This window comes from Notechis scutatus, chromosome 1 (assembly GCF_049901735.1).
Source record: "Notechis scutatus isolate UNSWTSFEM ecotype Mainland chromosome 1, rNotScu1.2, whole genome shotgun sequence".
Taxonomy (NCBI): Eukaryota; Metazoa; Chordata; class Lepidosauria; order Squamata; family Elapidae; genus Notechis; species Notechis scutatus.
Window position 1 is genome coordinate 314,457,371 of NC_142009.1, and position 26,734 is coordinate 314,484,104.

The following is a 26,734-nucleotide window of genomic DNA, read 5'->3' on the forward strand; positions in this document are numbered from 1 at the left end:
CTGCTTTCCCTTGACCTCCTTCCAAGGTAACAGATGACAAAGCTGAACAGTTCTTGCCCACCTTCAGGTGTCCTTGCGTGGTGGAAAAATACTACTTTAATATAAGCAACAATTAAGAAGACTTAAGGATATCTCCCTCATGACCTGGGATAAGGCGTATGTTTCAGCTTGATTACATGGAAATGTGGAAATAACCAAATTATTTTTTAATGATACACACATAAAAATAGTTTTGATCACACTTTTTCCATTTTGCCTTTTTTTTAAAGTCAAACCTGTAAATACCCTTGCAACATCCATTTTCTTGAGCCAATGGGATGATTTTGCTGCCAATTGTATCTGGAAAATAAAATAGAGTGCACCCTGTTTTTGAAACTTAATTACCACTATTTATGCTCAATTGGATTGGAGTTGTGCTCTTCTTAAGGGTTATTAGGAGTAGTGATCCAATGTGATATTGTTGTGGTAGCTAAAAGAGACTGGGAAAGTGGGAAGACTCCACCACCAGGCATCCACAGGGGAGGAGGAAAAGGGAGGCAGGTGACAAACATGAATTAGGAGGCTGTGATGCAAACTCTGCCCGGCAGGTGATGACACAATTAACATTTCAGGTAGTCCTCAACTTATGACTACAACTGAGTCTAAAATTTCTATTGCTAAATGAAACATTTGTTAAGTGAATTTTGTCCCATTTTATGACCTTTCTTGCAACACTTGTTAAGTGAATCACTGCAGTTATTAAGTTAGTAACACAGCTGTTAAGTGATTCTGGCTTTCCTGATGATGTTGCTTGTCAGAAGGTCGCAAAAGGTGATCACATGACCTCAGGATATTGCAACTGTCATATATACCATAGGAGTCATTTGCCAAGCCTCTGAATGTTGATCATGTGATCACCGGAATGCTGCAAAGTGTGAAAAAATGGTCCTAAGTCACTTTTTTCAGTCACCAAATGAACTGTTGTAAATTGAGGGCCACCTCTACATCATTTTGGTGTCATAGAGATAAGAAACAGATGCTTGTATCTTCAGAGTTCAAACTATACACCTGCCATGACCTTGCTACATTTTTCTCAGCCAATTTTAACTCTCTCATCTGCAGTAGAGGAATCTTGGTCTACCTAGGAGGGACATTGTGTGATAGGCATGGTGTGTGCGAAGTGCCTTGAATATGCAAAATCTTACAGGAGAAACTCCACAATGGTTGTGATTGTCACCATGGTCTCAGATCAGAATAGTTGCAGCCTACCCTACTCACAATCCTGTGGACACGTCTTGCAGCCCAGCTTCAAGAGATGTCTTGCACTTATTTTCTTGGGTCCTGGTTTGTTCCTATTCAGATTCCATGGAACAGCCCTTGATGTGCCTTTTTGTGCTTTCTACTCTCTCAGATATTGATGTCCATGTAATCCAAGGATTTGGGCTGAACTTTTGTTGGAAAGGGAGGATTATGCAGAATGAGTGAAGCTGCAAGATGGGCAACCTGAGACAATTTTAATTCAGCTTCCTGAAGGAGATGTGCATTTGTGCTATTCTTCAGAGCCCACCATCCCTAGTCAATCACTGAGGATCTTTTATCTGTCTTAACTCAGAGTGTAAGTCTCCTTGTTTTCCATGGGACTTATAAGAATTATGGCTCAAATGGCAGCCCCGCTTAGATGAAGGAGACACTACAGCCCACATATAATGATGAGATCACAAACATGCATACTCACCTGCTCTCTCACTTAATGTTCTCCCTGATGTGTGAATGGGAGAGAGACAGGGAGAGAGACAGGGAGAAGGTAGGGTGAAGACAGTGCACCCAGAAATCTTTCACACATTCAAAGACTGCTACTCCCTTCTGGAAGGGCTTTTGGACGTCTGTGCTGAATAAATGTCCATAAACAACTTTACAACTTTATTTCCTCCTCCTCCTCCTCTTTTCAGTAATACCCGCTTTGTTTTTACAGGTGTCTGGACAGCCACGACTGCCCAACCAGTCCATTCAAAGCCTCCTTCGGTTGTTGTTGTTTTTTTCCAGTCGCTTTGGGCGGAAATGCTTTTAAAGGATGGCACTAAATAAGATGGGAAATGCCCCACAGTCTCTCGCTTTTTCTCTCTGGCTTTTTAATTTGGGAGGAGGAGGAGGAGGAGGAGGAGGAGGAGGAGGAGGAGGAGGAGGAGGAGGAGAGAACAAAATACAAGCCCTTTATTGTTTAGAAATCAACCAAGCAACTGGCCCTCGCTCCCTCTCGTTCCCCGCGTTTAGCAGCCAGGGCGGGTGAGATCCGGTATCACGTTTCAGATTCCCACTAAAGATAACGAAATGTGATCTATTTTTCAGAACAGCAAGTGGATGGGAAAAGAAGCACAACACAAAACTCATTTGCTAATGGCCCGGTTTTGTATTTCCTCTTCTTCTCCAGGGTCGGAAATCGTTGGAGTTTTGAGTTACTTGCTGCAGTTCGCTGGCCGCATTTTGCAAATCCCTTCATTTTTAATTAATAAACGAGGAGAAGGGAGGGCAGTCCCGTCTGGAGCTTTTCTTCCCTTCTCCCCCAAGCCCCACTTCGAGTTCTGCGTTTTTAACTGTAAAGAAACAGGGCGGGAAAGCGGGTCTGGCTCAAAGATTACAGACACGCTCACACATCCACAAACCACCACACACACACACACACACACTACACAAGGTACAGATTTCAGCTTCCTATATATTAGGTTTAGATGTTTATACCGCCTGGTATTTAGAAACTCTAGGCGATGTCCACAATTTTTCCTTTCTTCTATTTCCCCCCATAACACCAACACTGTGGGGAAGGTTGGGCTGAGACTGGCCCAAAGACACCTATGGAGCCTCCCCAGGAAGGTGGGGTGGACTTGAGCCGGGGTGTCTCCTCTCCCTCCACTCCCCCTTTATTCTATGGGCAAGTCAATTTGAGAAGTTCCAAGAAGCCTGCCAATTCTGCTCACCGAATTCTGCCACTTCTGTGTTTGAAATGCGCACTAATCACCCACTTGTCCAGATGTAAACTCAGGCGAAGTCCAAGAGGTCGGAGGGTATCGGGTGTTGGATGGAAGTGGCGCTGGGTTTAAGTGGGCCTGCCTCTAGGTCCGCTTGTCTGGGACTGCAGCCTCCGGCAAAGCACACTGCTTGGGGAGAATTTTTGAGCAGGCAGCCCAGGGTTGCTTCAAGTTGCAGCCTTAGGCTGATTTACAAGGGAAAGGCGTATTCATTTCTCCTCTTCTCAATCCATTGGTCTCCAGATATTCTCAGACTACATTTCCCAGCATTCCCGGTTAGCCGTCTGCTGTAGTACCCTTGCAGAAATATAAAACGGCTTCGATCCAAAAACTTCCCTTGACCAAAGAGAAGCCAAAGAGAGTTGTAGCTAAAATTACTTTAAAATTAACCAAGACGTGTGCTCGGTTGTAATGATAAAGTGCAGCGGATTTCCCTCCTCCACATATCATTAACAAGTAATGCCCTTCAATAAAAGGGTTCTGCTTTAATAGGATATTGTCTAAGCCAGAGGTCTTCCAAACTTGGCAACTTTAAGACTTGTGGACTTCCACTCCCAGAATCCTCCAGCCAGCATAGCCAGCAAGTTTGGGGACCCCATGTCTAAGCTTTCCAGCTTAGCCAGCACCTACTCCATGAAAACTGCAATTGGTACTTAAAAAGGGAGAAGATCCTCTGGAATTCAGGGCAGCTCCTGAATAAACGCAGAGGATTTAAGGGCATTTTAATTGGTCTTAATTTCACAGGCAGTGGTGGTCGGTCGGTTTGATTTGTTGAGTAAAAGATAATAAGGGAGTTATTTTATTGGGCTTGAGGCAGTTTCGCCCATTTGGTATCGTAGCCATTCCGGCTGAACTCTGGATAGGCTAATGCCACATTGTACTTAAGCTTCATACCAGATCATACCTCTCCTTATTGCGGGTCATCCTGGTTGGGGATTGTGGGAGTTGTAGTCCAGAGTATTTGGCACACGGTGGGCTATTCCTGCACAAAACTCAGGGCCGGACATACAGGTTTTCAAACTCGGGTCTTGCTGACTAAACCACAATTTATTAACTTCACACCTCAGTGCACAAGCATAAGAGATAGATTGCTTTTGCAGATCCATCTGGAGTGCCTGCCACATTTGAAAACGAGCTAGGAAAAATAAAATAAAATGCATTTGATATAATTTAATTAATTTTCAATTTATTAAATGCAATGAATATGATTAATTCCGATACATTTATCAGTTCCTCCTTTTTACAATTTACAGCAAAGTGCCCTGGGAAGCCTTGGGACTCCAGTTGTGCAATCCAGCTGTAAACCGTGGTTTACAAGCAACAATGGCTGATTTCAGGCTAAGCACAAACAACCAAATTAAGTCTTAGTGAAATGCCGAATCCCATCTATTTAGAGAAATATGGCCAGAATTGGTTTGAAAATGCTCAGTCCGAGCAGGATTATGACTGAAAACAGATCGAGATTAAAATAGAACTTCTGGATAAACGAAATTAACTGCCAGTTGCAAGAAGAGTAAGAAGCCTGATCGCTCTCTTGCTCATCTGATGAATCATAAAATAACGTCAGCTAAGATTTGTGATTGTTTATTTTTTTTTTTATTATTTTAGGAAGGAAGGATACTGTAAAACCTCTCCCAAGCTTGTGCTATCCATCTGTTTGACTCAAATACCCATCATCCTCAGCAAGATAATGGTCTGTATAGATTGTGTGTGTGCGCGCGCGCACACACATACTCCCCCACCACCCACCGATTTGCGATCCAATCTCCTTGGAAACTTATAAATATAGCCCCGTCGCCCATGGATTGGAAGAAGACAAAATAATGGTTTTAATCAAAGCGAGCGAGGAGAATTTGCAGGTAGAGACCCCTGGTGGTGTACCAAACGGAGCCAAATCTTTGCCTCTATTCCCCCTTCCTTTCTTTTTCACAAGGAACCATCCGGGCGCCTTTCTCGAAAGAAGTCAAGAAACCCAAAGCCCCAAACGGAACCCTTCGCTGCGAACCGAGTAGTTGCGTGACGGTCGCTCAGAGAAACGGCCGTTGGTTGGTTATTCGTAAAAAGATGCCTGCCCTGAATCGCGACTGGAATCAACCAAGACCTTCCTCCGTTTCTGAGAAGGGCGCTGGGGCGACGGGGCCAGCCTGCAACCCGAATTCTCGGGGCGGCTGATGCGGAGTTCCTATTCGGGGCTGCGCGATTTTGAGTCCCAGTTTAAGGCAGCCCTTAGGCGAGCGCGTCTTTGAGGAAGAGTCCCGGCGCAGCGCGCCAAGGAGCCTTTTTGGAAGCGGACGGGAGACCAAGAGCGGTCAGGCGGCAGACCATTTGCACCCATTTCGTCTCGGTCTGGCTTTCTGCCGGCCCGCCAGTCCTGCAGGTATAATGGGGCTCAGACCTTTCGGCCCCCGAGTCCTTGTTGGAAAGCCATAAGCAGCATCCCTTTCAGCAAAGGCGGCGGCGGCGGCGGCGACAGGAGCGGTGCCCCGTTTCAGGGGGAACCTGGGCGCGCTGGGCGTCGGAGCCTTTTCTCCCGCTGCTGGGAAAGGAAAAGGTGCTGCGCGATTTTTCGAAGATTTAGGGCGCGGGGGGGGGCTCCTCGTGCAAGTGTTGGGGAGGGGGAGGACTTTAAAGACTCCCGTTCCGGTCCCCTCGCAGCTGCCTTGTCAATAAGCATCCCGTCCAGGCGGAGACATTCTTTCTGGCACAAGGCTGAGACAGCGTCCCTCCAACATCATAAGGACCAAAATAAAACGGGTTGGGGAAAATTACCAGACGTCCGGTCAGGGGCCGGCCGAGAGAGGAATCCTTCCAGTCCCGATTGGTTAGGCCAGCCTATCGACAGGCGAGCTGGACCCGACGCCCCCCCGTCCTTCCAACCAGCCAAGCTTTGTTAGCTGAGAAACTGGCGTCCCCCACTCTGTGTGGAAGGGCGGGTTCAGGCACGTGGCCTGAAGAGCCTGGCGGCAGAGGGAGCCCCAATATTTGCTTCTGAAAAATGATTAGTATTAGTATTGTTAATCTTCAATTCGATTCGCAGTCTGGGACTGGTAAAAAACTTAACAGTTCAAGTCCTAACCTAAGACCTAAGAGCTGTTAAGGTAGCATCGGAGTATATAGGCAGTTCCGACTAGAGTGGCTTTTTGCAAACTCCCGACAATCAGGTCTAATCAGTTCAAAATTTCCATGTATCTAGGCAGCCCTTTGGGCATCGCTCCAAGGGTATTACTATTGGTGAAACCATTGATTATCCTTCCTTCCTTCCTTCCTTCCTTCCTTCCTTCCTTCCTTCCTTCCTTCCTTCCTTCCTTCCTTCTCTCCCTTCCCTTCCCTTCCCCCTTCTCCTCTCTTCCTCTTCCATTATTATTATATTATTTATTTATTTATTAATTATTATTATTATTATTATTATTATTATTATTATTATTATTATTATTATTATTATATTTACTTTATTCATTAAACATGAAACATGAAACTCAGTCAACTGAACATTAAAAAATGCATCACAAATACCATTGACTAGTATTGTTGTTATTGTTATTATTAATTCTCATATTATTATTATTCTTATTTTCATGACATTAGGTTCCCAACCAGTCCTTTTTGGGTACCGTGTGCCCAGTAACACCAAGCACCATGACCTACTTTTTAAAAGAGTGACAGGGAAAGGAAAATCTGTTATTATTCCTCCGGCTCTCAAAGTGCTTAGATTACATGAATTTCTCCCTTCCTGTTATCCTCACAATAACTCACCCTTATGCTGAAAGAGAAAAGTCTGCCCCAAAGTCACCTTCTGTGACCTTCTGTAGCTGCTTGGGGTCTCATCATTACACCAAACTGGCTCCCACAAGGCTGCTGTGAAGAAAAACACCATCCTCTTTATGGTGCCTGGTTGCCAAAGCAAGTGATTCACAGACAAGTAGTGGGAATGTGGTCTCCAATTTCAGTGCAAAAGTTAATTGGAATAGTACACAGTACCACCACGTCTGTATTACAGCAAAGGCTTCCCTTATGCGATCCCTTCCAAATATGCTGGGCTATGAGTCCCTGTAGGTAGTTTAGGGAAGACTAATTTAGAACTATAAAAATTAGATGGGGACACAAAAGCCCAATAAACATTTTGTTCTGACTTTATGGTGTGTGTGTGTGTGTGTGGTTGATGGGGAGAGAGGTTATTAAGGCAAGTGGCCCAAACAGGGTTTAAACTTTATTTTTACAACATCATTAATTAATTAACCAGTCATATTTATATGTGACAAGGGAGGCTTACAACCTTTAACTGAGAAGGAAGCCCCACTTCACCCAGGACAGTTTTCTTCCACATAAATATACATATGACTGAATTAACTAGCTACATTCTTACGCTTAGCCAAGTTTGGGTAATCTCCAAATACTACATGAATTGAGAAATCTCAAGGCTGTAGGTTAGACTGGGAGGGAAGGCAGGAAGGAAGGAAAAAGGAAAGATCCCGGGGGAAAAAGAGACAACGGTTAACCCATTTTAATACTGTTGCCAAGCAAATCACATGGATTCCTGGATGAAGTTCCCAGGAGCTGGACTTCAAGGGAATGTTTTAACTATTCGGGGAGTCAACTTTCCTTGAAGTAATGGGGTTGGCTCCAAAGTAAACCTATGAATTTGTATCGTTCTTTTTCCTGCCCATTTCTTATTGCTCTGCAGGGGGAGAATCCAGAGTCTTTTAGGAAAGAAGATAATATGCATGGAGTCTCTCCAAACATTTCTGAGCAAAGTAGGGCCTGAGCAGTCACCACTTCTGCTCCACTCCCAGCTCTTCTATGCCAGTTGGTGTGTTCCCATCCCACACCGAACCACAAATTAGCTGAACACCTTTAACTCAATGTTAAAAATGCGGCCGAGTGTGCTTGGTTTATGGTTTTGTAGGCAGCAATGAGAAAAGGATAGCAAAATTAATCCTGAGCAAATGTGATATATTGGTTCAATCCTCCCCTATATTTTCTACAGGAGAAGCCAAAAGATACTGGATGGCCTTTCATGGTAACATGGGAGATACACATCAGCCAGATCCATAAATTAAGAACAAATCTAAGCCTCTAATCCAGTTTTCCAAACAAGTAAGCTGTAGCTCTGGGACTGAAGCCAAAGATTGCAACCCCAAACATTTCTGCCACTGTGAAGGAAGATGGTTGGATAAAGCACATTTACTCACATTCATAGAACAGGAGAGAACTGAAGGATGTCATTTACAAAATATTAAAATGCTCAAACATTGTAGCTGGAAATAAATGCCCCTGAGAAATTTCTAGCAAAAGAGACATGAGTCTGGGATGGAAGTCTGAAATATGTTAGTGGTTCTATTTTCTGGGTATGCTTGCTTGGGCCCCACTACAAAGGATCAACCATCCCATCTCCTTAAGGGGGCCAATTTCAAAACTAAGCACCACATTTGCTTGACTTTGCTGCCTCAGATTCCCTCTGGCCATCGGCTTTACATTCTGCAGTGAATTTAAACAATTCTTTCTAAGAACTAGAAAGGCATTGGGGTTTGCAGTATTTGCTGGCACTTTTTCACTTATCTCACCCCTATTGTTCTTATCGCTGGTTCTCCTGACAGATTAACTTTATTTGGATGGGCTTTAATTGTTTAGTTTACTCTCCCAGGCAAGTTAACTTCCTCCAGCCTATAATTGCTTTGTAAACCAGTCATCTAAAAGAAGAGCTGGGAGAACCTACAGTACTAGATGGAAATGCAAGGAAAAAGAATTATAATTCATAATTGTTGAATCCCTTTAGTGCCACTTAGGGTAGAAGCTGAAGCCTGATTAAAGTTCAACTCTACCTCAAAAGAAAAGTGTATTGAGTTCAATATGAGTTGGTTCCAGGGAATATAGAGTTTATAGAGAATATAAGAGGCTTCTTATATTGCCTTTACATGTTATGAGTTAGTTACCCAGATAGGTAGTGTCACTAGCAGATTTTGGATGAATCCAAGAACACACAAGCCCAGCAATTGGATTACAGGTGATCAGGTAGTCCTGGGTCTACTGGCTTGACTGTAAAGTAAAAAAAAAAAGTTTAAAAAAAAATTGGACCAGAGGAAAATTATTTCCCTATATGGAGGTTAAAAAACAACTACAGATGTGTGAAAGAGTTGAGCTGCACTCAAAACAGTGTTCCTTTTTTCTGCCACCTTTTCACCAGGAGTGACTCCTAATTTCATCCTTTTCATCTGCCTATAGAGAGTGAGGGAATGGAAATATGCAACAACCATCACCTCCTACCTAGGCAAAGGGGACTGAAACAAGTCCAAAACAATGAAATTAGTGTTTGGAAGCAGCTTCTGATTCACTGGAATATAAGGAGGAGGGGACAGACAGAACACAACCAGATTCTGTTATTACAGCCAATCTCAATAAAAATAGTTTTGGTTTCCTGGTCTGATTTACCTAGTGGAGCTGACATCACAAACCATGTCTGGCTAATTATCCCTTCTTAAACATATCACAACTATGTCATCTAGCCATAGTTAATAAACCCAAGGCTGAGTTCACACAACAGTCAAAACCAAAGATGTGTGATAGTGAAGCCAGTTAGTGACTGACCCCAAGCTTCATGAACTTAAGAATTTGGCCTGGGTCTAGCTAGATTCTTGTTAAATTCCTCCTGCTTGCTCTGCCCATTAACATTGCTGTGTTATTCGGCCCAAAATGTTATTCACAGGAGGCCAATCTTCCAAATTCTATGGATTCACTTTCCCAGATAAACCTGGAAAAACTACAATTTTATTGGGGAAAAAAGCACCTAATGATGAGGCTTCTTCCCAGGCCTAAGGAACCAATTGGGTCTGGCTATGAGAAGGCAGGCAGCACCATGATCTGGGCAACCAGTTCTGTTCCCTACCAGCTGGGAATTATGGAAAGAAAAGTCAACCAAATCCAAATGGTCTCTGCTGGTGAACACCTCAAGGACATTAATTCCGGAGTGCCTCTGTGGTTCTGCTTCTGTTATTGCCACAGCAACCAGCACCTTGACTCGTTCAAGGCCCACCAGTTTGCATGCAAAGGACTCTGGGAGCCATGCTCCACACCCCTTGGCTTGGTGCTAGCCACAGAGCCTATATTTAAAGGTTGGAATCAAAGGTTTCAATCCATCAATCCTTTGGTTCTGAATGATTATTAATTTTATGATTAGGAAAATCACCACCTCCAATCCTCTGAGGACAAAGTTATGAGGCTCTTTTAATTATTTAGTGCATACCATAAGCTATTCATCTGGGGCATCTTTTATTCATTCACAACATTAAGGTAATTAAATATGAGCTCACCGGGAACGAGCGGATTTTGAAAAGGAGAAGGAGGCCAGTTGGTTGGCTGGAGGGTTAGATGGATGGGTAGCCAGCAAAGTGATGGGCCGAGGAAAGGAGGGGGGAAGACGGGGCGGGGGGTTGGTGAGCTGGCTTGGCTGACGGTGGGTGTTGGCTTCTTCTTCTTCTTCTTTTAAAGCCTGCAATAATTGATTTGCACAGAATTTCGTTCCCCTTGGCTGACACTTGAGAAGCGGCTCCTCTTGCAAGCTCCTGACGCGTCTCCTTTCTGAGGGCAGATGAGAGAGACGAGGGGGTGGGTGGGTGGGTGGGTGAGGGGACCTCGAGCTGCTCGTTTTCCTTCTCCCCGGCAGTCCGTCGCTCGGCTCCAAGCAGAGCGTCCGAGCCTCCGAGCTCCGAGCGAGCCCAGCCCCGCCGCAAAAGCTCCCTTCAGCGCCAGGCTGAGGCCAGACTGCCTCGGGGCGGCCGCTTCCCCGCCCGCCCGCCCGTTCGCTCGCTGCCTCCCGCTGCCGCCGCTTGGATTGTGGGCGCGCGCTCCGATAGGCGCTGGAAGCGTCCAATCAGAAGAGCCCGGACACCGAGGCGGCTTTAAGCCTGGCTGCGGGAGGACCCCAAGCAAAACTTTCCCCGGCAGCAGGAACTCGCCGAGAGCATCCATTTCCTCGCCGCCGCCGCCGCCGCCTCCCTCTGCCGCGCGGGGCTAACGCTCCCTTCTCCTGGGTCCCGGCCGGCTGACTGCCCCCCCCCTCCCCCCCGGCCGTTCTTTCGGGGCGCTCGGACGCGGCTCCCGCCGGCCCTGGATAAGCAGCCGGAGACGGCGCGCCGCCACTTTCCTCCGGCTCTTCTTCGGGAAACTCACCCCCGCCCGCCCTCCCGCCCGCTCCCGCGCTTCCTTCGGCCAGCTAAGCCCGCGGCAGTTGGGCTGAGGGGTGTTGGCGGCGGCAGCGGCGGCGGCGCAGGAGCAGCATCGGACCCGGAGCCATGTCGATGCTGCCGTCCTTCGGCTTCACGCAGGAGCAAGTGGCGTGCGTCTGCGAGGTCTTGCAGCAGGGCGGCAACCTGGAGCGGCTGGGCAGGTTCCTCTGGTCGCTGCCCGCGTGCGACCACTTGCACAAGAACGAGAGCGTCCTGAAAGCCAAGGCGGTGGTGGCCTTCCACCGGGGCAACTTCCGCGAGCTCTACAAGATCCTGGAGAGCCACCAGTTCTCGCCGCACAACCACCCCAAACTCCAGCAGCTCTGGCTCAAGGCGCACTACGTGGAGGCCGAGAAGCTGCGGGGCCGACCGCTGGGTGCCGTCGGCAAGTACCGCGTGCGGCGGAAATTCCCTTTGCCCAGGACTATCTGGGACGGCGAGGAGACCAGCTACTGCTTCAAGGAGAAGTCCCGGGGCGTCCTGCGGGAGTGGTACGCTCACAATCCTTACCCGTCGCCCCGGGAGAAGAGGGAGTTGGCCGAAGCCACGGGCCTCACCACCACCCAGGTTAGCAACTGGTTTAAAAACCGGAGGCAGCGCGACCGAGCGGCAGAGGCGAAAGAGAGGTGGGTTCTGCTTGTGCTTCGGGCTCTTCTGGGGGACAGAGATCTCGGCGGGCCCAAGAGCAGCTGCTCTCTCGGGGGAAGGGGCTTTGGGGCAGGTTCCGGCGAACTCCCGGGGGGAGGGGGCTTCCTTCAACGCGAAGAACCTTACGCTCCTCGGCCGAGGTAGATATGGGGCAAGGACGACCCCGTCGCCAGAAAGTGGAATAGTAACGATAATAATATGAGGTGCTAATGCGCTGGTAACTGGCGTGGGTGTCTCCCCGCCGTACGGGCTGTAGCATGTTTGGCTCGCGTGGGGCTTTGGGTTGTATGAACCCAACCCTTGCGCTCATCCGGGAGGGGGAGGGGGCGCTATATCAAAGTAAGCAACTGGGCAAATCGAGTAGGCCTTGCTTCGGTTGACCCTGGTCAGCGCCTTGGACCACGCCAGTTGGAAGGACCGAGCCTTCGCTAAAGCTCTGTTGTTCTTCTCGTCGGCCGGTTTGCTAAGCAACGATTTCACCGCGCCTCCTTGCACCATTAACTTCCAAGGGATTAGCCCACGATCCTACTTACCCAGGCGCAAGTGTCCCGTGAAGCCAACAGCGCTTTAGTTTAATAGCTGTGCCTGTAAAGGAGGCAGATCAATTGCGTAGTTAACCCCCGTGCCTAAAAAAGCCAGCGGGCCCTGAGCTTTAATCGGATGGAACCGCTAGAGCTCCATCTGGTGCCCTCCAGATGTGTGGAACTGTAGCTTCCAAACCCCTCAGCCGGCCGGGAATGATGGGAATCATAATCCAATTAAGTAGGGGGGACACACAGGCTGGATACGTTCTGCCCAGCCTTTGTTTCTAAATACGGAGGAGCAGCGCTAGAGAGGTCTCAGTTCATAGCATTTGTATTGTCTCCCCACCGCCGCCACCATCCCTGCCTTGCCTGGAGACCCTTAAAGAGACTGGTGTCTTTTGAAATGCGCTGGAATTGATGGGTTCAGGAATGGGCGCTCAGACTTCCACGCAGAGAGAAGAGAGGAATGACACCCACCTTCATTTTGTTTACGCCGTCTCATAATAGAATATAAACCTTTTTCTTAAGGTTCATTAGTGCTTCCCCTCTCCCCCAGGTGCTGCTCCAACATATAGCGCAAAAAGAAAGAGCGTTAGGCTTGTTCTGGGAGGATCCAGCCAAGCAAAGCAGCCTCCCCAAAGGCCACCACTTCATGTCTTTGTGCCCCCCCCCCCCACAGTCTTCACACACCCCAACCCCCAGCATTAGTCCACCCCTGATTCCTTCCCATTCTCTTTCCCAATTTTTCGGCTCTTGCCACCTGCACACACACCCCCCCCCCCATGCTGCCCATTGCTTCCCAACTCCACCTATTCTGCTGGGAATATACTGAATGCCTGCCTCCTAATCTTGAATAGAAATCTTCCCTTGGCAGCCAGAAATAATGGCCTCAAGTAGGATTTCTCTCTTTATAGCCCCGAGTGTTTCTACTAGAATCAACGTCTCCAGCCTGGCTTGTTGTGCTCTAGTAGGACATTATTTGAAAGCCAAATGTAAAAAAAAACCAGAAAGTGAGTGTGCAAGCCAGCGATGGTGGTAGTAGTGGTGGCCATCATCAAGCAGAAAGAAAAGACGGGGGTCTCTCAACTGCTTGTCCAGTTTAGATGTTGTGATTTTAAAACTCGGCAAAGGAGGAGAATAGGATGTCCTCCTCCCACTCAGCACTGCAGCCTCCCCAGGAAGGGTGCCTTAGAAGACAGGCCATAAGATTTGAAGGGGCTGCTTTGTCTTTCTGGCTTTTTAAGGCAGCTAAAGGTTAGATTGGGGAGGTCATCTCCAGAAAAGGCCCAGAGGCTTTTCTGGGGATACTTCCAGCCTGGACTCCTAAGCCTGCTTTTGCGTCACTCCTGGAACTCGGAGGAACTCGGCTGACCTCCCTCTGGGCCAGAGCCTCCTCAGCCTTCTGTCACCTGGAAGGCAAGAGAGAGGATGTGGTCACCTGGTGCTAAGAAGAAGAAGAAAAAAGCCACTCGAAGAAGAAAAAAGGCCATTTGGGAAGAGCAGTGGGAAACCGGCTCCCTTCTCCTTCTCCATCAGACTCAGCCAGAGCCACACTCCACCCCCACCCAACCCCCAGTTAAATAGAAGTGCTTAACTTTAAGATGGTTTACATGTGTTTAGGATTAGGGTGTCAGTCGCACTGATGGGTCCCAGACCTTCCCCACCCAAGATTTGTTCCAAAGATCTCTTGGTGAAATCCAGGGACCTCTATTTCCAGATCTTACCCCCCTGGGGCTGGGCCCACAGTTTTCTTCAATATGATACCAACCGACCCCAGGAGGGAGGAACAAGTGTGTGTGAAGAGAGGAGGGTGAGTAGTGGGTAGGTAGAGAGGCAAAAAAACAAACAAACCAAAAACACCACAACAACCTTTATCAACTTGATGTCCTCCAGATGTGTTGGAGGAGCTACCGCTTCCTTACCTGGGAATTCTGAAGATTTTAGTCCCTTCACGTCTGGGCAAGGCCAGGTTGAAGAAGGCCAGGGTGCCCGATTTGCTGCTGGAACAATGGCAAGGGTGGGAGAAGGGAGCCCCCAAGATGTTCAACTTGTTCCGTTGGAGGTTTCAAGTTGCTGAAATTGCCAAGTGCAGCCTGGAAAGGAAAACCGAGAACCAGGGGATCTGGCGTTATACCGCCAGGATGAGCCACAAAGTTATTGTGGCAGCGGTAAATGGTGGCGGACTGCAGCCTAGGAAGGCAGGAAGGGACCTTAGGCTGCCTCGCCAGCCGTGGCTCTTTCGATCTTTCTTTTTTTTAAAATCTTCGAATCTCTGCGGACTGGATCATTTGGTGGAGGGGGGAACAGCCTCACGCCCTTCTTCTCGTGGATGGCCTCTGGAAAGCAGCCCCTTTCTCTACAACGGTGAGCGCGGATTCCACGAAGGCGATTTCCCGAGGGGACGACGCGGTTGGCTTCACAGGAGACGACGCTACGCGCCTTATATTTCGGAACCGTTGCAGAACCCTCTTCCTTTCGACTGGACATACTGTTCGCCCGAAGAAGGAGTTCAGACCGTCGATATAGTTCGGATACAGCTGGAAAGTCCTGGGCACAAACAAGTAGAGGCGAGGTTCTTGAGCAGAAAAATACAAAAGGGTTAGAAGCAGAGAATGTCGCGTGTTGGGCCCAAAATCCTTCAATGTGCGCACCGTGGTGGACAATTTCCGCGAACTCACAATAAACGCAGGCGTGCTCGGGCTACAGCCAGAGGCATTTTTATACGTAAATTCTAGCATTTTCAAGGGTAGTGGACTCAGCCGGAGTAGACTTTAATTTCGGAGTAAATACAGGGAGCCTGGTACTCCAACTTTTCCTGTCTGGAAACATCTCGTTGCAGAGCTGAGCTACTTTTCACCAAGAGCAAGTACATTTTATTCATTGATAAAGAACTCATCCCACACATTGCTACGCTCCTGTGAACGGGAGAGGTAGGAAATGGAATCGTAGAAACGAGAGATTCCATCATCTGACGGCGTCTTCAGACGCGCTGTCAATCTCGTTTTATTTTAAACCTGGATAAACTGCCAGTTCAGTGTTAACTTTTCGGAATCCGCCCCCCCTCCTCCTGGAAACCAGATAAATGCGTTATTTGAAATAACGGTCTTAAAATTAGTTTACTTTAAAAAAAAAAATCCCACGATTAAAAATTGTTGCATTTCTCCCGGGCTGTCAGCTCTATAGAGACTATAGGTTTGCTTGTTCTGGACAATTTAACACCTTAAAAGGCGAAGCAGCTTCGTTGCTAATGCCCAGCCTCATTCGGTCTGCGACAGCTCAGCGCAGCCCTCTAAACGGGCAACCAAATGATGAAGTCCTGAAGGGAAGGGGGAGTAAATTTCTCTGCAGAAGACCCGAGAAAGGGTTTGTTTGTTTGCTCTTTTCTCCCCCCTCCGAGAAGCCTCTGGGTTCCCGCTGGAGCCATGGACACGATCCAGCCGCCCCACCCAAGCGCCTTTGAGAGTAAGACCGCTGGGCTCCGCACCACTTTTGCAAGATTCGGATCCCTCTGGGGATATTGCAATCGATGCGGCGCAGAAATGGCAGCGCAGCCTGGGGATGAACGGGAGGCAGAGGCGGAGCGGGACTTTAGGCCGCCGTCTCTCCATCCAAGAGGCGGATTGCCTTGCCTTGAAAAGCCAAGCCTAGCCCTCCACTTCTCTGCCCTTCTTTCTTAAAATAACTCACACCTGCAAGGGTGACACTGGCCGGCGGGGAAGATACGCCTTGCAGAATGGCGAAAATTCAATCCCATTGGCGACGTCTCTGAGATTCGTTCCCTGCCTTTTAAATCTCTCTTTGGGAAGTCGGTTTAATCGGACGCGCAACGTCCCCAGGTACACGGTTTGGCAGCCCATCTTCAAGGGCGCAAGCTGGGCAAGGAAGGCCCACCAAAGCCACTGGTTTCCAAAGGAGCAACCGGCCTGCCTTCCACCCCATTGCCCCAGAAGCTCCCGCGATCACTGGCCCTCCCGCAGCTGGGCGACTCCGCTTTTCCCAATACGCTCCCGCGGCAGATCTGCATCTTCGCCTGGGTTCAAAAGTCGTTAAAGCGGAGATGAAAAAACAGCGGGTCTCTGGGTTTGGGAGTGACCCGAAGAATGCAATGTTAGTGCCTTCCAGCTACACGCTCTTGCAGCCTAGATGGTATAAACCCAGAATGTCTTCTGCGACCTGGATAATACAGGGCGATTTCCTTCCCCATCCCACCCCCGCTATTAACTTCCCCAAAGTTGTAAGAGTTTTCAGGATCCATAACGCCACCCCTGCCGTTTGGAGGGCGCCAACTTCAGCTCCCCAAGTCCTTCCTTCTCCCGCCAAGATACGCATGAAAATGAGGAGGGTTGTTGTGGCACCCGAAGGCATAATTAGATCTCTGATCTAAGCTCCTTCGGATGCCTGAATCGGGTTAGTTCGGGCAGGAAGACTTTCCTCTTGGTCGGCTTGCAAAAGAAAGAAAGAAAGAAAGAAAGAAAGAAAGAAAGAAAGAAAGAGAGAGTTTTTCATTCCTGATTTAGGCTTCGGTATGGAAAAAAGTTGCCTTCTGAGATTTCTTTTCCTTGGAAGTAACTTCTTAACCTGGGAGAGGGAATTTTTTCCCCCAAGAAAACTTTAACATATAATGGCAGACGTGACTCTAAACTTTCTTCCCTAGCATTCTATTTCTTAAAAAAACAGTTAATGGATTTAAAAAAAAAAAAAAAAAGAATTAAAGGATATTTTTGTAAGTTATTTAACATTATATAACAACGCATTACAGGGGTTACACCATCATAAAAGTCTTCTTAATCGAGGAATTTGCTAGTTATGTCTCACAGTGATTTCAACTCCGTAAACAATTATCTGGAAATAAGATATTAGCAGGACTCATTTTTAGGCACAATGCCCTACAATGGGCTGAGGCTGGAGCATAGGTGGATTTTCAGTTTTGCTTTTTGAAAGATGATTATTTCCTAGACGTATGGTTTCATACATTTCTGTATTTCAAAAACATTTTCTTTGCGTCCCCTTTTACTTCGGTTGCCCTGTTTTTAATCCAACTACAAATAATTTTGAAGCAATTCCTGTTCCCTCAGTAGGGCTCCCCTCCAAGACAGCTGCTTTTAGGATCTCAGCAAGTGGCTGAAGGCTTTCACAAGTTTGACTTGTTCAGGACAAGTTTTTGTGTTTTCATCCTGCAGATTGAAGCCATTTCCTCTTCCCAACCCCCAGATAATGAAACAATGGATGTAATCATGCTAATTAAACACTAATTAGTGCTAATGGCAATACGGCAATTAGATTAATTAAATGATAAGTTAAATCATTAAAATTCTCCAATTCCAGGAAGACTCATTTCCCAATAGAAGAATTAGACAGGTATACAGTAGGCTCGTATTAATTTTCTAAACACATTCATGCAGTGTTCTTGTGTGACAGCAACTCTCCCCGAACACAATATAACTTTATTTGGTGTGAATCACAGAAGGAACAGCTCAATTCCTGACAGTTGTTATAACAATTAATCAGTGGAACAAGTTGCCCCCAGAACTTGTGGGTGTTCCCACACTGAAAGTTTTTAAGAAGAGATTGTACAATCATTTGTCTGAAGTGGTGTAGGGTTTCCTGCCTAAGCAGGGGGTTGGACTAGAAGACCTCCAAGGTCCCTTCCACCTCTGTTATTCTTTTATACGTACTGCAAGAATTCTATGTATCTTTCTTTGCAAGTAAGCAGAGTAGGGAGACAAGTGTCTTGGGGGGAAATAAAAATGTATTGTGATGTCATCCTATCTAAAGTTGGTGGGGTTTTTATGTATAAAATATAATTTTAGAGAAAGAGACTTTTTAAAAGCGTAGAAAGTTCCATCCAAAGGGTTTATTTCCTAGGGCTGAAATTTTGCAGGCATCCGAGAATTACATTTACATTAGAGTGGATTTTTTGAAAATTGTTCTATGGACAAGATGCCAATATGCCTTTAGACCAGTCTTCCCTAATCTGTGACCCTCCAGATGTGTTGGGGGTCTTGCCAGGAATTCCGGGATGCGTAGCACCCAACTTGCCTGTAGAGTTCGAGATTGGGGAAGGCTTTTCTAGGATTACTATTCCGCCTCCCCACTCCATTTTGTAACCAGTTTGACTAATTTCTCCTTTCTCCTCTCCCTTCCCAGAGAAAACACTGAAAACAACAATACATCTACCAACAAACAGAACCAGCTGTCTCCTCTGGATGCGGCCAAGCCACTCATCTCCAGTTCCGAAGAGGAGTTTTCACCTCCCCAAAGTCCGGATCAGAACTCCATTCTCCTGCTCCAGGGCAACCTGAGCCATGCCAGGAACTCCAGCTATTCCTTGACCGGCTTAACTGCCTCACAGCCAGCCCACGGCCTCCAGCCTCACCAACATCAGCTGCAGGAATCCCTCCTAGGCCCTCTCACCTCCAGCTTGGTGGACCTGGGCTCATGAGTTTGTCCCCCCACGCAAGGTGGGGCTTGTAAATAAGGGAACTGTGTCATACATTTTTTTTTCCTCCCCCTCCCCACAACCCTCATTTTGTTTTATTTTTATTTTTTTCAGAATGTTCCTGGTGATTTTTAAAATGACTTTTAAAAATCGCTTCTGTATCATCCCGTTTCCATTTCTCTTGATGCAACACCTCTCTGGCGAAACCATCTTATGGGTAGCCAAACACAGAGAGAACACCCACCCTTCAATGCGTTTGTGGGGCAACCCTGGGTGACATCCCTCCATGGCATCCTTTCCCACTTACTTAATCTTTCCTGAGTTGGAATGACAGGTTGTTGCATTTTACTTAAAAGGACAAGGAGCATCACCAAGCCAGGTTAAGCACTTAGATTCCATCCCTTTCAAAGAGAGATTTAAGCACTGTGGATTTTAACTTGGACTGTGTCCTATCTCTTGTTTTTGTTGCCGTAGAAGAGGACAAGAAGGCAAATATTTTATAGCAGAATCCTAAGCATCCTTACTCAAAAATAAGGCCCATTAAAGTAAGTGAAGCTGACAAAGCAAATCCAGGCATGCTTATTCAGAGGTTTGCTAAATGGGGCTTGTAATGCAGCTCATGCAGGAAGGGACCCTTACTTTTCACTAAGGACTTAGTGATATATTTTAATAGGTGGTGGTGGGTTGAATTTTGGCTTGAATTTTGGGGGAATAAATAGAAGGTATAAAGTACCAAAAATTAATTCTAAAAAAAGAGATTTGGAGAGGGAAAATTAAGTTTACATTTTTTCTTTTTTGGCCAGGTTTAGATTTCTGAAAATATTTTGAAGTAGCTTTAAAAAAAACAGGAAAAATGATGCAGTATTAGCTGAAGAATGTTAAGTGCCTATGTCTTAATGCAGAGGTGTGAGCCCTTTATGTTAGATTAAAATTTTATGAGAGTAATTTCATGTCAGTGATTTTTCTGTTTACAGTGAATTTTGGAAATGAATCTGTGTGATTTTTTTTTATAATAGCAACAACAAAAGTTGTTCCACTTACCTGGACATCTTTCAAAATCCAGACTCTTTTTCTAGGTTTTATTTCTGTCTGTCTCTCTTTGTCCTTTTCCCATATAGTTTGGCTTGAGAAATCAACTGGCAATTTGATTACCGCTAGTAGCATGTGCTTTCATTTCCAGGTTTCTTGTACCCACAGAAATCTAAATTAAACTTGATAAGACTGATAAAGACTCTTAATGTTATTTATAACTGGATAATAGTCAATGTGTATTCTCTGCTCTCACCTACCCTCTCCTGCTACTCTTTCTATGCCTAAAAGTCATTCAAGTTGGGGGCTAAATTTATTTACTCCAGAGGGATTTCCCCATGTTTCAGTGAAGGCCTTGTACAGGAGTACTGGGAGATAAGACCTCCTAAGTAGCCAGTCTCTTCTTCAAGCAAAAAAGTCCAGGATATTTTGGAGCTCTTTTTTTTCTCTTTCTTCCTCACTTAAGACAAATTAATCTTTATTCAGAGAGAATAAACATTAATTCCCCCTCTTTTGTGGGGTGGGCAGGGAGAGCTTACAAAACAAGTTTTTGAATTTCCTGTTCATTAGGCAGTACACCTTAAAAGGTGCTGCAGAGGAAATGAGGTTGGTGTTTGGTCCATGTCTGTGGCAGGTTACGCTCTTAGCTGCAGCTGGAATTCATGGTGATTTCTTCTGTTTGTTTATCCTGTTTTGAAATGGTCTTGTTTGATGAAGAGGATTCTGAAATATGAGCACCGTTTTGTAAACCTATGTTGGCCTAATAATGGCATTGACTTAATATGGAATTCATATTACATATAGTAACTGAATATTATACGCATTGACATTTTTGCTGGTCTTTATGGGGAGAAATAGAATATTTTATTTGGCCAAGCGTGATTAGGCACACAAGGAAGCAGAAGCTCTCTGTGTGCATGCAAAAGCAATTGGTCATTTAGCAGGAGGGCCATTCAGATACTGCCTAACAAGCCCCCCTCACCCATTATGCACATTTAAGTCAACAAACTAAGGCACTGAACAGACTCATTCTCACACTAAGCTATGTGTTTGCTTAGGATCATATGCTGTACTTCAGATGTAACTACAATTTGGGTATTGTGGGAATTCACTTAGTACTAATTTATTTTCCAAATCTTGGTTTAGTACAGGGGTCTTCAAACCTGACAGCTTTAAGACTTGTGGACTTCAACTCCCAGAATTCCTCCTCCAGTCATGTTAGCTCAGGAATTCTGGGAGGTGAAGTCCACAAGTTTGAAACTTGCCAAGTTTGAAGACCCTTGGTTTAGCATGTTGATACATTCTTCCTAGTAAGCACACACTAGAGCAGGTCTCCAACTTTGGCTACTTTAAGACTTGTGGACTTCAACTCCCAGAATTCCTCTGGCTAAGGGAATTCTGGGAGTTGAAATCCACAAGTCTTAATGTGGCCAAGGTTGGGGATCCCTGCACTAGAGGAACAAGTCTTTTTTTTTAATTGAATGAAAATAAAGGTAAAGGATGGGCTGTAGCCTTATAACTCCCCTATCCTGAGATTCTCCTTGGCTGAGTAAGGTAAGTGAGAGTCCTGGGTAGAATTCCTCACCTGGGTGGAGGGTGGGTCTTTTCTTTTGCCCAGTTCCTCAGAAAGACCTGGTTTCCTCTTCCCCACCACATAGCCCTGGCAGGACTGCCCTCAACAGAGCAGGGAGCCTTCCTGGCCAAAACTCAGTGTTTGTTTTTGGCTGCTTCATATGTGCAACTCAGCCATTATGGTACCTAGAGCACAGCAAGATGGCTTGAACAACAAACTGGTTTAAAAATGGTGCCTGGAACATATGGAGCATCCGAAGGGGAAACTTTGCCCCTTCACTTGGAGACACATTTCTCATTTGAGCCCTTCCCATTTCTCTCCACAGCAAGTTAGATTTGCAGGGATCTCCAACCTTGGCAACTTTAAGCCTGGCGGACTTCCAACGCTCAGAATTCCCCAACCATCTGGGGAATTCTGGGTGTTGAAGTCTGCCAAGCTTAAAAGTTGCCAAGGTTGGAGACCCCTGAGTTAGAGGAACTGAGACTCCAACAATGTTCAACATGCAAGCTAAACTCTACAGCCAGAGGAGGAGCTCCACATCTGGCAGAGCCTGATAGGCTCTTCTTCCAAAAAGGGGTTACTGGAGAGGTTGAGGCAGAAGGTGGTAGCAGCAGCCTGGCCTAGGGAGAGTCATATGGGGCCATCTCTTGTGGTGCAGCACTCAACTGAACCAAAGGCCCTTCAGTAGAGCCATGTGCAATTTGTATTTGTGTGTGCATGCAGGAGGGAGTGGGTAATTTTGCAGCACAAATCAAGACACGTTTTACTCTGGAGCAAATACTCTGATGGCCAATGACTTTTAACTCCTAAGTTATCTTGACAAGTGTCTTGACAAGGTGCAATGATGGAGTTCTCTTTTCAAGCCCTGGAAAGCCCCAGGGGGAGGAGTCATTTGAATTGACCTCTTCTTTTCTCCTTTCCTTGCATCAGTGCAGTTTTTCTCCTCCCTCCCCTTCTCTCTTGGCCTGGGGAATCTCTGGTCTTGTAAAGGAGCAGAAAGATTCCCAAACTTAATTAAACTCTATTGATCTTTTTCCTATAGGATTTTGGGGGAGGGCTTCCCTGCCTCTACAGTTGCGATCCTGCTTATCCTATTGCCTCTCTGCATAGGCAGGACTCAAGCAAGGCCTGAATCGTGTCCAAATGCAGGACCTTGAGAATCATGGGGAGGGGCTCTGGACTCCGGTTTAGAAATAAATTCTCTTCCAGGGTGGAGTTTCCTTTCTTCCTGGTGCCTTAAGAATAGGATAGGACAGGACAGGACAGGACAGGACAGAACAGAACAGAACAGAACAGAATAGAATTCTTTATTGGCCAAGTGTGATTGGACACACAAGGTATTTGTCTTGGTGCAAATGCTCTCAGTATACATAAAAAAAGATACATTCATCAAGAATCATAAAGTACAACTCTTAATAATAATCATAAGGTACAAAAAACAATCAAATCATACTAGGAAACAGTCAATGAAAACGTTAGGATACAAGCAACAAGGTTACAGTCATAAGTGGGAGGAGATGAGTGAAAAGAAGGATGGGAGGATTAATAGTAATAGTAATGCAGACTTAGTCAATAGTTTAACAGTGTTGAGGGAAATATTTGTTTAGCAGAGTGATGGCACTGGGGAAAAAACTCCTTGTGTCTGGTTGGTTGTTCTGATGTGCAGTGCTCTATATAGCGTTCTTTTGAGTTGAAATAGGGTTGCAGCCTCGCTACCTGCTTCCCCAGGTGCAACACACCTTTGCCACTCACTCCCGTCCTTTTCACACCAGGACTCCCGACGGTCAAGGAAGCCCGCTGGGACGGCAACCTTTTGGCTTCCCTCGCAGGATCCCTTGGGCTCAGATCCTCGCCCACGCGCCCCTTCGCTTTTTCTTTCCTTGCCCGGAGCTGTCCCGGGGAGCCCCGAGTTTATTCTAAACCTGGGTGAAAAGAAGAGACCCGATTCCCTAGCCAAGGTTGCCTTTCCAGCCCGGCTTCAGATCTGCCCCACCTCCGTTTCTGTGCTCGGGCCTAATGACCCGCGTCTCCCCTGTTAGCGTTTTGCATCATTAAGTCCTTGTTTATCTAGTTTAGTGGCTGCTCGGCTTTTACTCTCCCGGGGCTCGACGGCGGAAGGACGACCCCGCTGCGGGAAAGAAATGGGCCTCGGGTTAAATCCGCCGCCGCCGCCGCCTTTAGGGCTTTCTCTGGCCTGGAATAAGCACTGGGGCGATCAACAGGCCGCCGGATTATAGCCTACCCATTATGAACCCAAGCGAAGCAGAACAGACAAAAAGTCTGTGTAAACTCAGCGGGGTTGTACTTCGAAGCAAGCAACAGAAATGAAAACCAACCCTTTTAACCCCCTTTTTTTAAAAATATTGAAACCTTGTCTCTCACATCTCCCTTCTAGAGCAGGGGCCTCCAACCTTGGCAACTTTAATTAAGCCTGAAGGACTTCAACTCCCAGAATTCCCCAGCCAGCTTTGCTGGCTGGGGAATTCTGGGAGTTGAAGTCCTCCAGGTTTAAAGTAGCCAAGGTTGGAGGCCCCTGCCCTAGAGAGACCGCGTCCCGGCTTTGACTTTCCACAAGTGACTCGTCAATCCCTTTTCACACCTTGTCTCCACGCGAAGAGCTGGATGGATCCTTCGCAGGCAGCAGCACCACTTGGTTCTCCCACAGGCATGGAAGTAAGCTGGCAAGAGGGGCCGGAAGAAGGATTAGATCGCCTTCGCCGAGAGTCGGAGTGAAGGGTTTTTTTTTTGTTTGGGGGGGGGGGGGAGGGGGGCAGTAATTGCAGCCGGGTTGAATTTCTACAAAAGGCAGCGGGTCGAATATTCTCGCCTCTCAGGAGGCGGAAGAAATGGTGAGGAACAGAAGGGGAAAAAAAATAAGGAGGACTTCTCAGAATCTTCTCAGAACTTCTTTGGGAGGGTTCTACAGCAGAAAAAAGCCCATTCCTTAATGTGGATGTTGTTATCGCTTCACTTTTCCCATTTTTAAATGTATATTAATTTAATATTAATATTTGAAAATATTAAATGCTTAATAGTTGGCCTTTGGAATGTGTGGAAAATATTAAATGCTTAACTTTGGTTGGATTGAGCCCATCAAAGCAATTTCATAGTGATCAAAATATTTCCACAGTTATAAACATTAATGACGAATGACAAAAAATATCAATCCAAGAAACCTCAGACCAATCAGCTTGAGAGCAGCACTTTGGGGAAATACTACAAAATATCATAGGATGGGTTTGCAAGCATTTGAAAAATATTAGAGAAACAAGCATGGATTTGTAAAGCTGGTCATGCCAAAAAAATATTATTTTTTTCCTTCCTTCCTTCCTTCCTTCCTTCCTTCCTTCCTTCCTTCCTTCCTTCCTTCCTGATAAAATGACTAGATTAGTAGATCAAGTAATGCTAATGGGATAGTGCACTTTATAAGTAAGATACTATCACAAGACCTTTGATAAAGTCAAACAATACGAAATAATTGGTCACAACACCAAATATTTAAATTCACAACAGACTGAATAACTGTAACTGCCACATGATTCTTGTCTTCTATGATTACATGGAGCCAGTAGAGTACTTCAGGGTTCTCTCCTGGGCCCAGTGCTCCTGAACATTTTCATAAAAGATGAAGGAGTTGAAGGAATGCTAATCAAAGATGACACAAAGCTAGGGTGGATTATTGAGTCATCAAAAGACAAACTCAAGATTCAAAAGGACCTTGACAGATTTGAACATTGGGCCCTATCCTACAAAATGCAGTTTAGCATTGAGAAATGTGAGGGTTTGCATTTAGATAAGAAAAATACAACAGATGCACAAAACACAGAGGTGTATAAGGTAAGTGGCATCTGTCTTGCCAGTAGGACTTGTGCAAAGGATCTGGTGTCCTGATAGACCAAGCATGAGCCAGCAGTGTACTGCAGCTGCCCAAAGAGTTGATGCAATCATGGGCTTCATCAATAGAAGTATAATCCTGGATTCGTGGGACGTGAGTTCTACTTTATGCTGCGTTAGTCAAACCACACCTGGAATAAACCTAACTCCCTTTTAGCAGTGATGATGCTTGTTGGCTTATGATATATTTCCAAGAAAACAACCAAGCCCAGCCACCACTAAAGACCCCACAGTTCAACCCTGAACCACAATTTTTCTCTTCTATTGATAGATCTGGAATAATTGTGGTTGCCACAATGATAGCAGCCTTCAAATATATGAAGGGCTATCACAGGGAGGGGGATGTGGACTTATCCTCGATAACTCCTGAGGATAGGATGAGACCTAACAGATGAAAGCTTTACAGGGAGAGACCTTTCCCTGAGAGTTATTAAGCAGTGGAACAGCCTAAATCCAGAACTGCAGGTGCTCCATGTTCAAGCAAAAGTTGAACAGCATTTGTCTAGGATGGTATGAGGATTTACCATAGGAGATTGGATCACCATGGATCCTTTCAACTATGATTCTACAAAGTCATGTCAATCGCACAGAATGTGTTTGCATCCTTGTTCGCACAAGAAAACAACCAGAGTTGGCAAAGGTATGCACAAACTGTTAGCAGCCAAAAGAGACAGTAAATGACATCTCTACCCTAAGAAATGAGGGAGCATAAGAAAGAGACCTAAAATAACCCTGAGCTGATTCTTTATGGTATAAAAGGAGACCCAGGAAGATTCTGGTGAGGTTTTGAAAATTCTGTTATTATACTCTACAACAGGGGTATCCAACTCCTGGTCCGTGGGCCAGATTTGTCACGTGCTCCCCCGCTCTCCAGTTTAGCAAAGGGGGGAAAGTCCTGATACATCACATGACACTGCCATGATGACGTGAGTTTGACACCCCTGTTCTACAGCAATTGATTCATGGTGTGATAGTCTTTGAATTCCTAATCAAGCCTACCTTGAGGAGATGATCCTGATTTACACTGGAAATTGCTTCGGGTGCAAATGTATCTATCTACTGTCAAGTATAGATGGCATCCAAGACCATTTCAGTCCCATTCAAAGTGAAATCAAAGTTTAGTCTGAGTGATGGCAATGGAGTTAACTGGCTGTGTTCATAGAATACACTTAATCCAGGTCATATAAAGACCTAGCGTTTGGATTAACACCACAATCAAAGGTTGGTTAATATCAATATTGGTTAATGGGTTTCATGTGTGTGTGAGAGAGTTGGTGTCTTATATGTTAACTCAGAAACCAAATTCTATATGTAATTTGAATGAAAGTGGCATACTTAATGGAGAAGAGGTTTTTTTAAACTCAAGGATGGCGGTGCCTCCTGACTAGACTTAGGATGTAATGCAC

General features: G+C 46.0%; 1 protein-coding gene and 1 long non-coding RNA gene across 3 annotated transcripts; one reads left to right on the forward strand and one right to left on the reverse strand.

The window, feature by feature from the left end:
* Window positions 1-4,168: 4,168 nt before the first annotated feature.
* On the reverse strand, window positions 4,169-10,467 carry LOC148133493 (uncharacterized). Of its 2 annotated transcripts, none has more exons than XR_015746881.1 (3): window positions 10,307-10,467; window positions 8,933-9,035; window positions 4,169-5,990 (listed from the first exon to the last, which is right to left on the reverse strand). It is a non-coding gene; the product is annotated as an uncharacterized LOC148133493 (long non-coding RNA). The 2 variants fall into 2 exon arrangements; XR_015746882.1 differs by having other exon boundaries at window positions 6,648-9,035.
* Window positions 10,468-10,657: 190 nt separating this feature from the next.
* On the forward strand, window positions 10,658-20,061 carry SIX1 (SIX homeobox 1). Its single transcript, XM_026670172.2, has 2 exons — window positions 10,658-11,847; window positions 18,541-20,061. Exons 1-2 carry the CDS (start codon window positions 11,288-11,290, stop codon window positions 18,833-18,835), a joined length of 855 nt encoding a protein of 284 aa, XP_026525957.1. The 5' UTR covers window positions 10,658-11,287; the 3' UTR covers window positions 18,836-20,061.
* The last annotated feature ends 6,673 nt before the right edge of the window (window positions 20,062-26,734 follow it).

What these genes read in the sequence shown, in the direction of transcription:
- SIX1 (XM_026670172.2), top strand. Translation starts at nt 11,288, where the DNA reads ATGTCGATGCTGCCGTCCTTCGGCTTCACGCAGGAGCAAGTGGCGTGC. An exon ending in GCGGCAGAGGCGAAAGAGAG is followed by an intron (nt 11,848 to 18,540) that starts GTGGGTTCTGCT and finishes CTCCCTTCCCAG; the next exon opens with AGAAAACACTGAAAACAACA.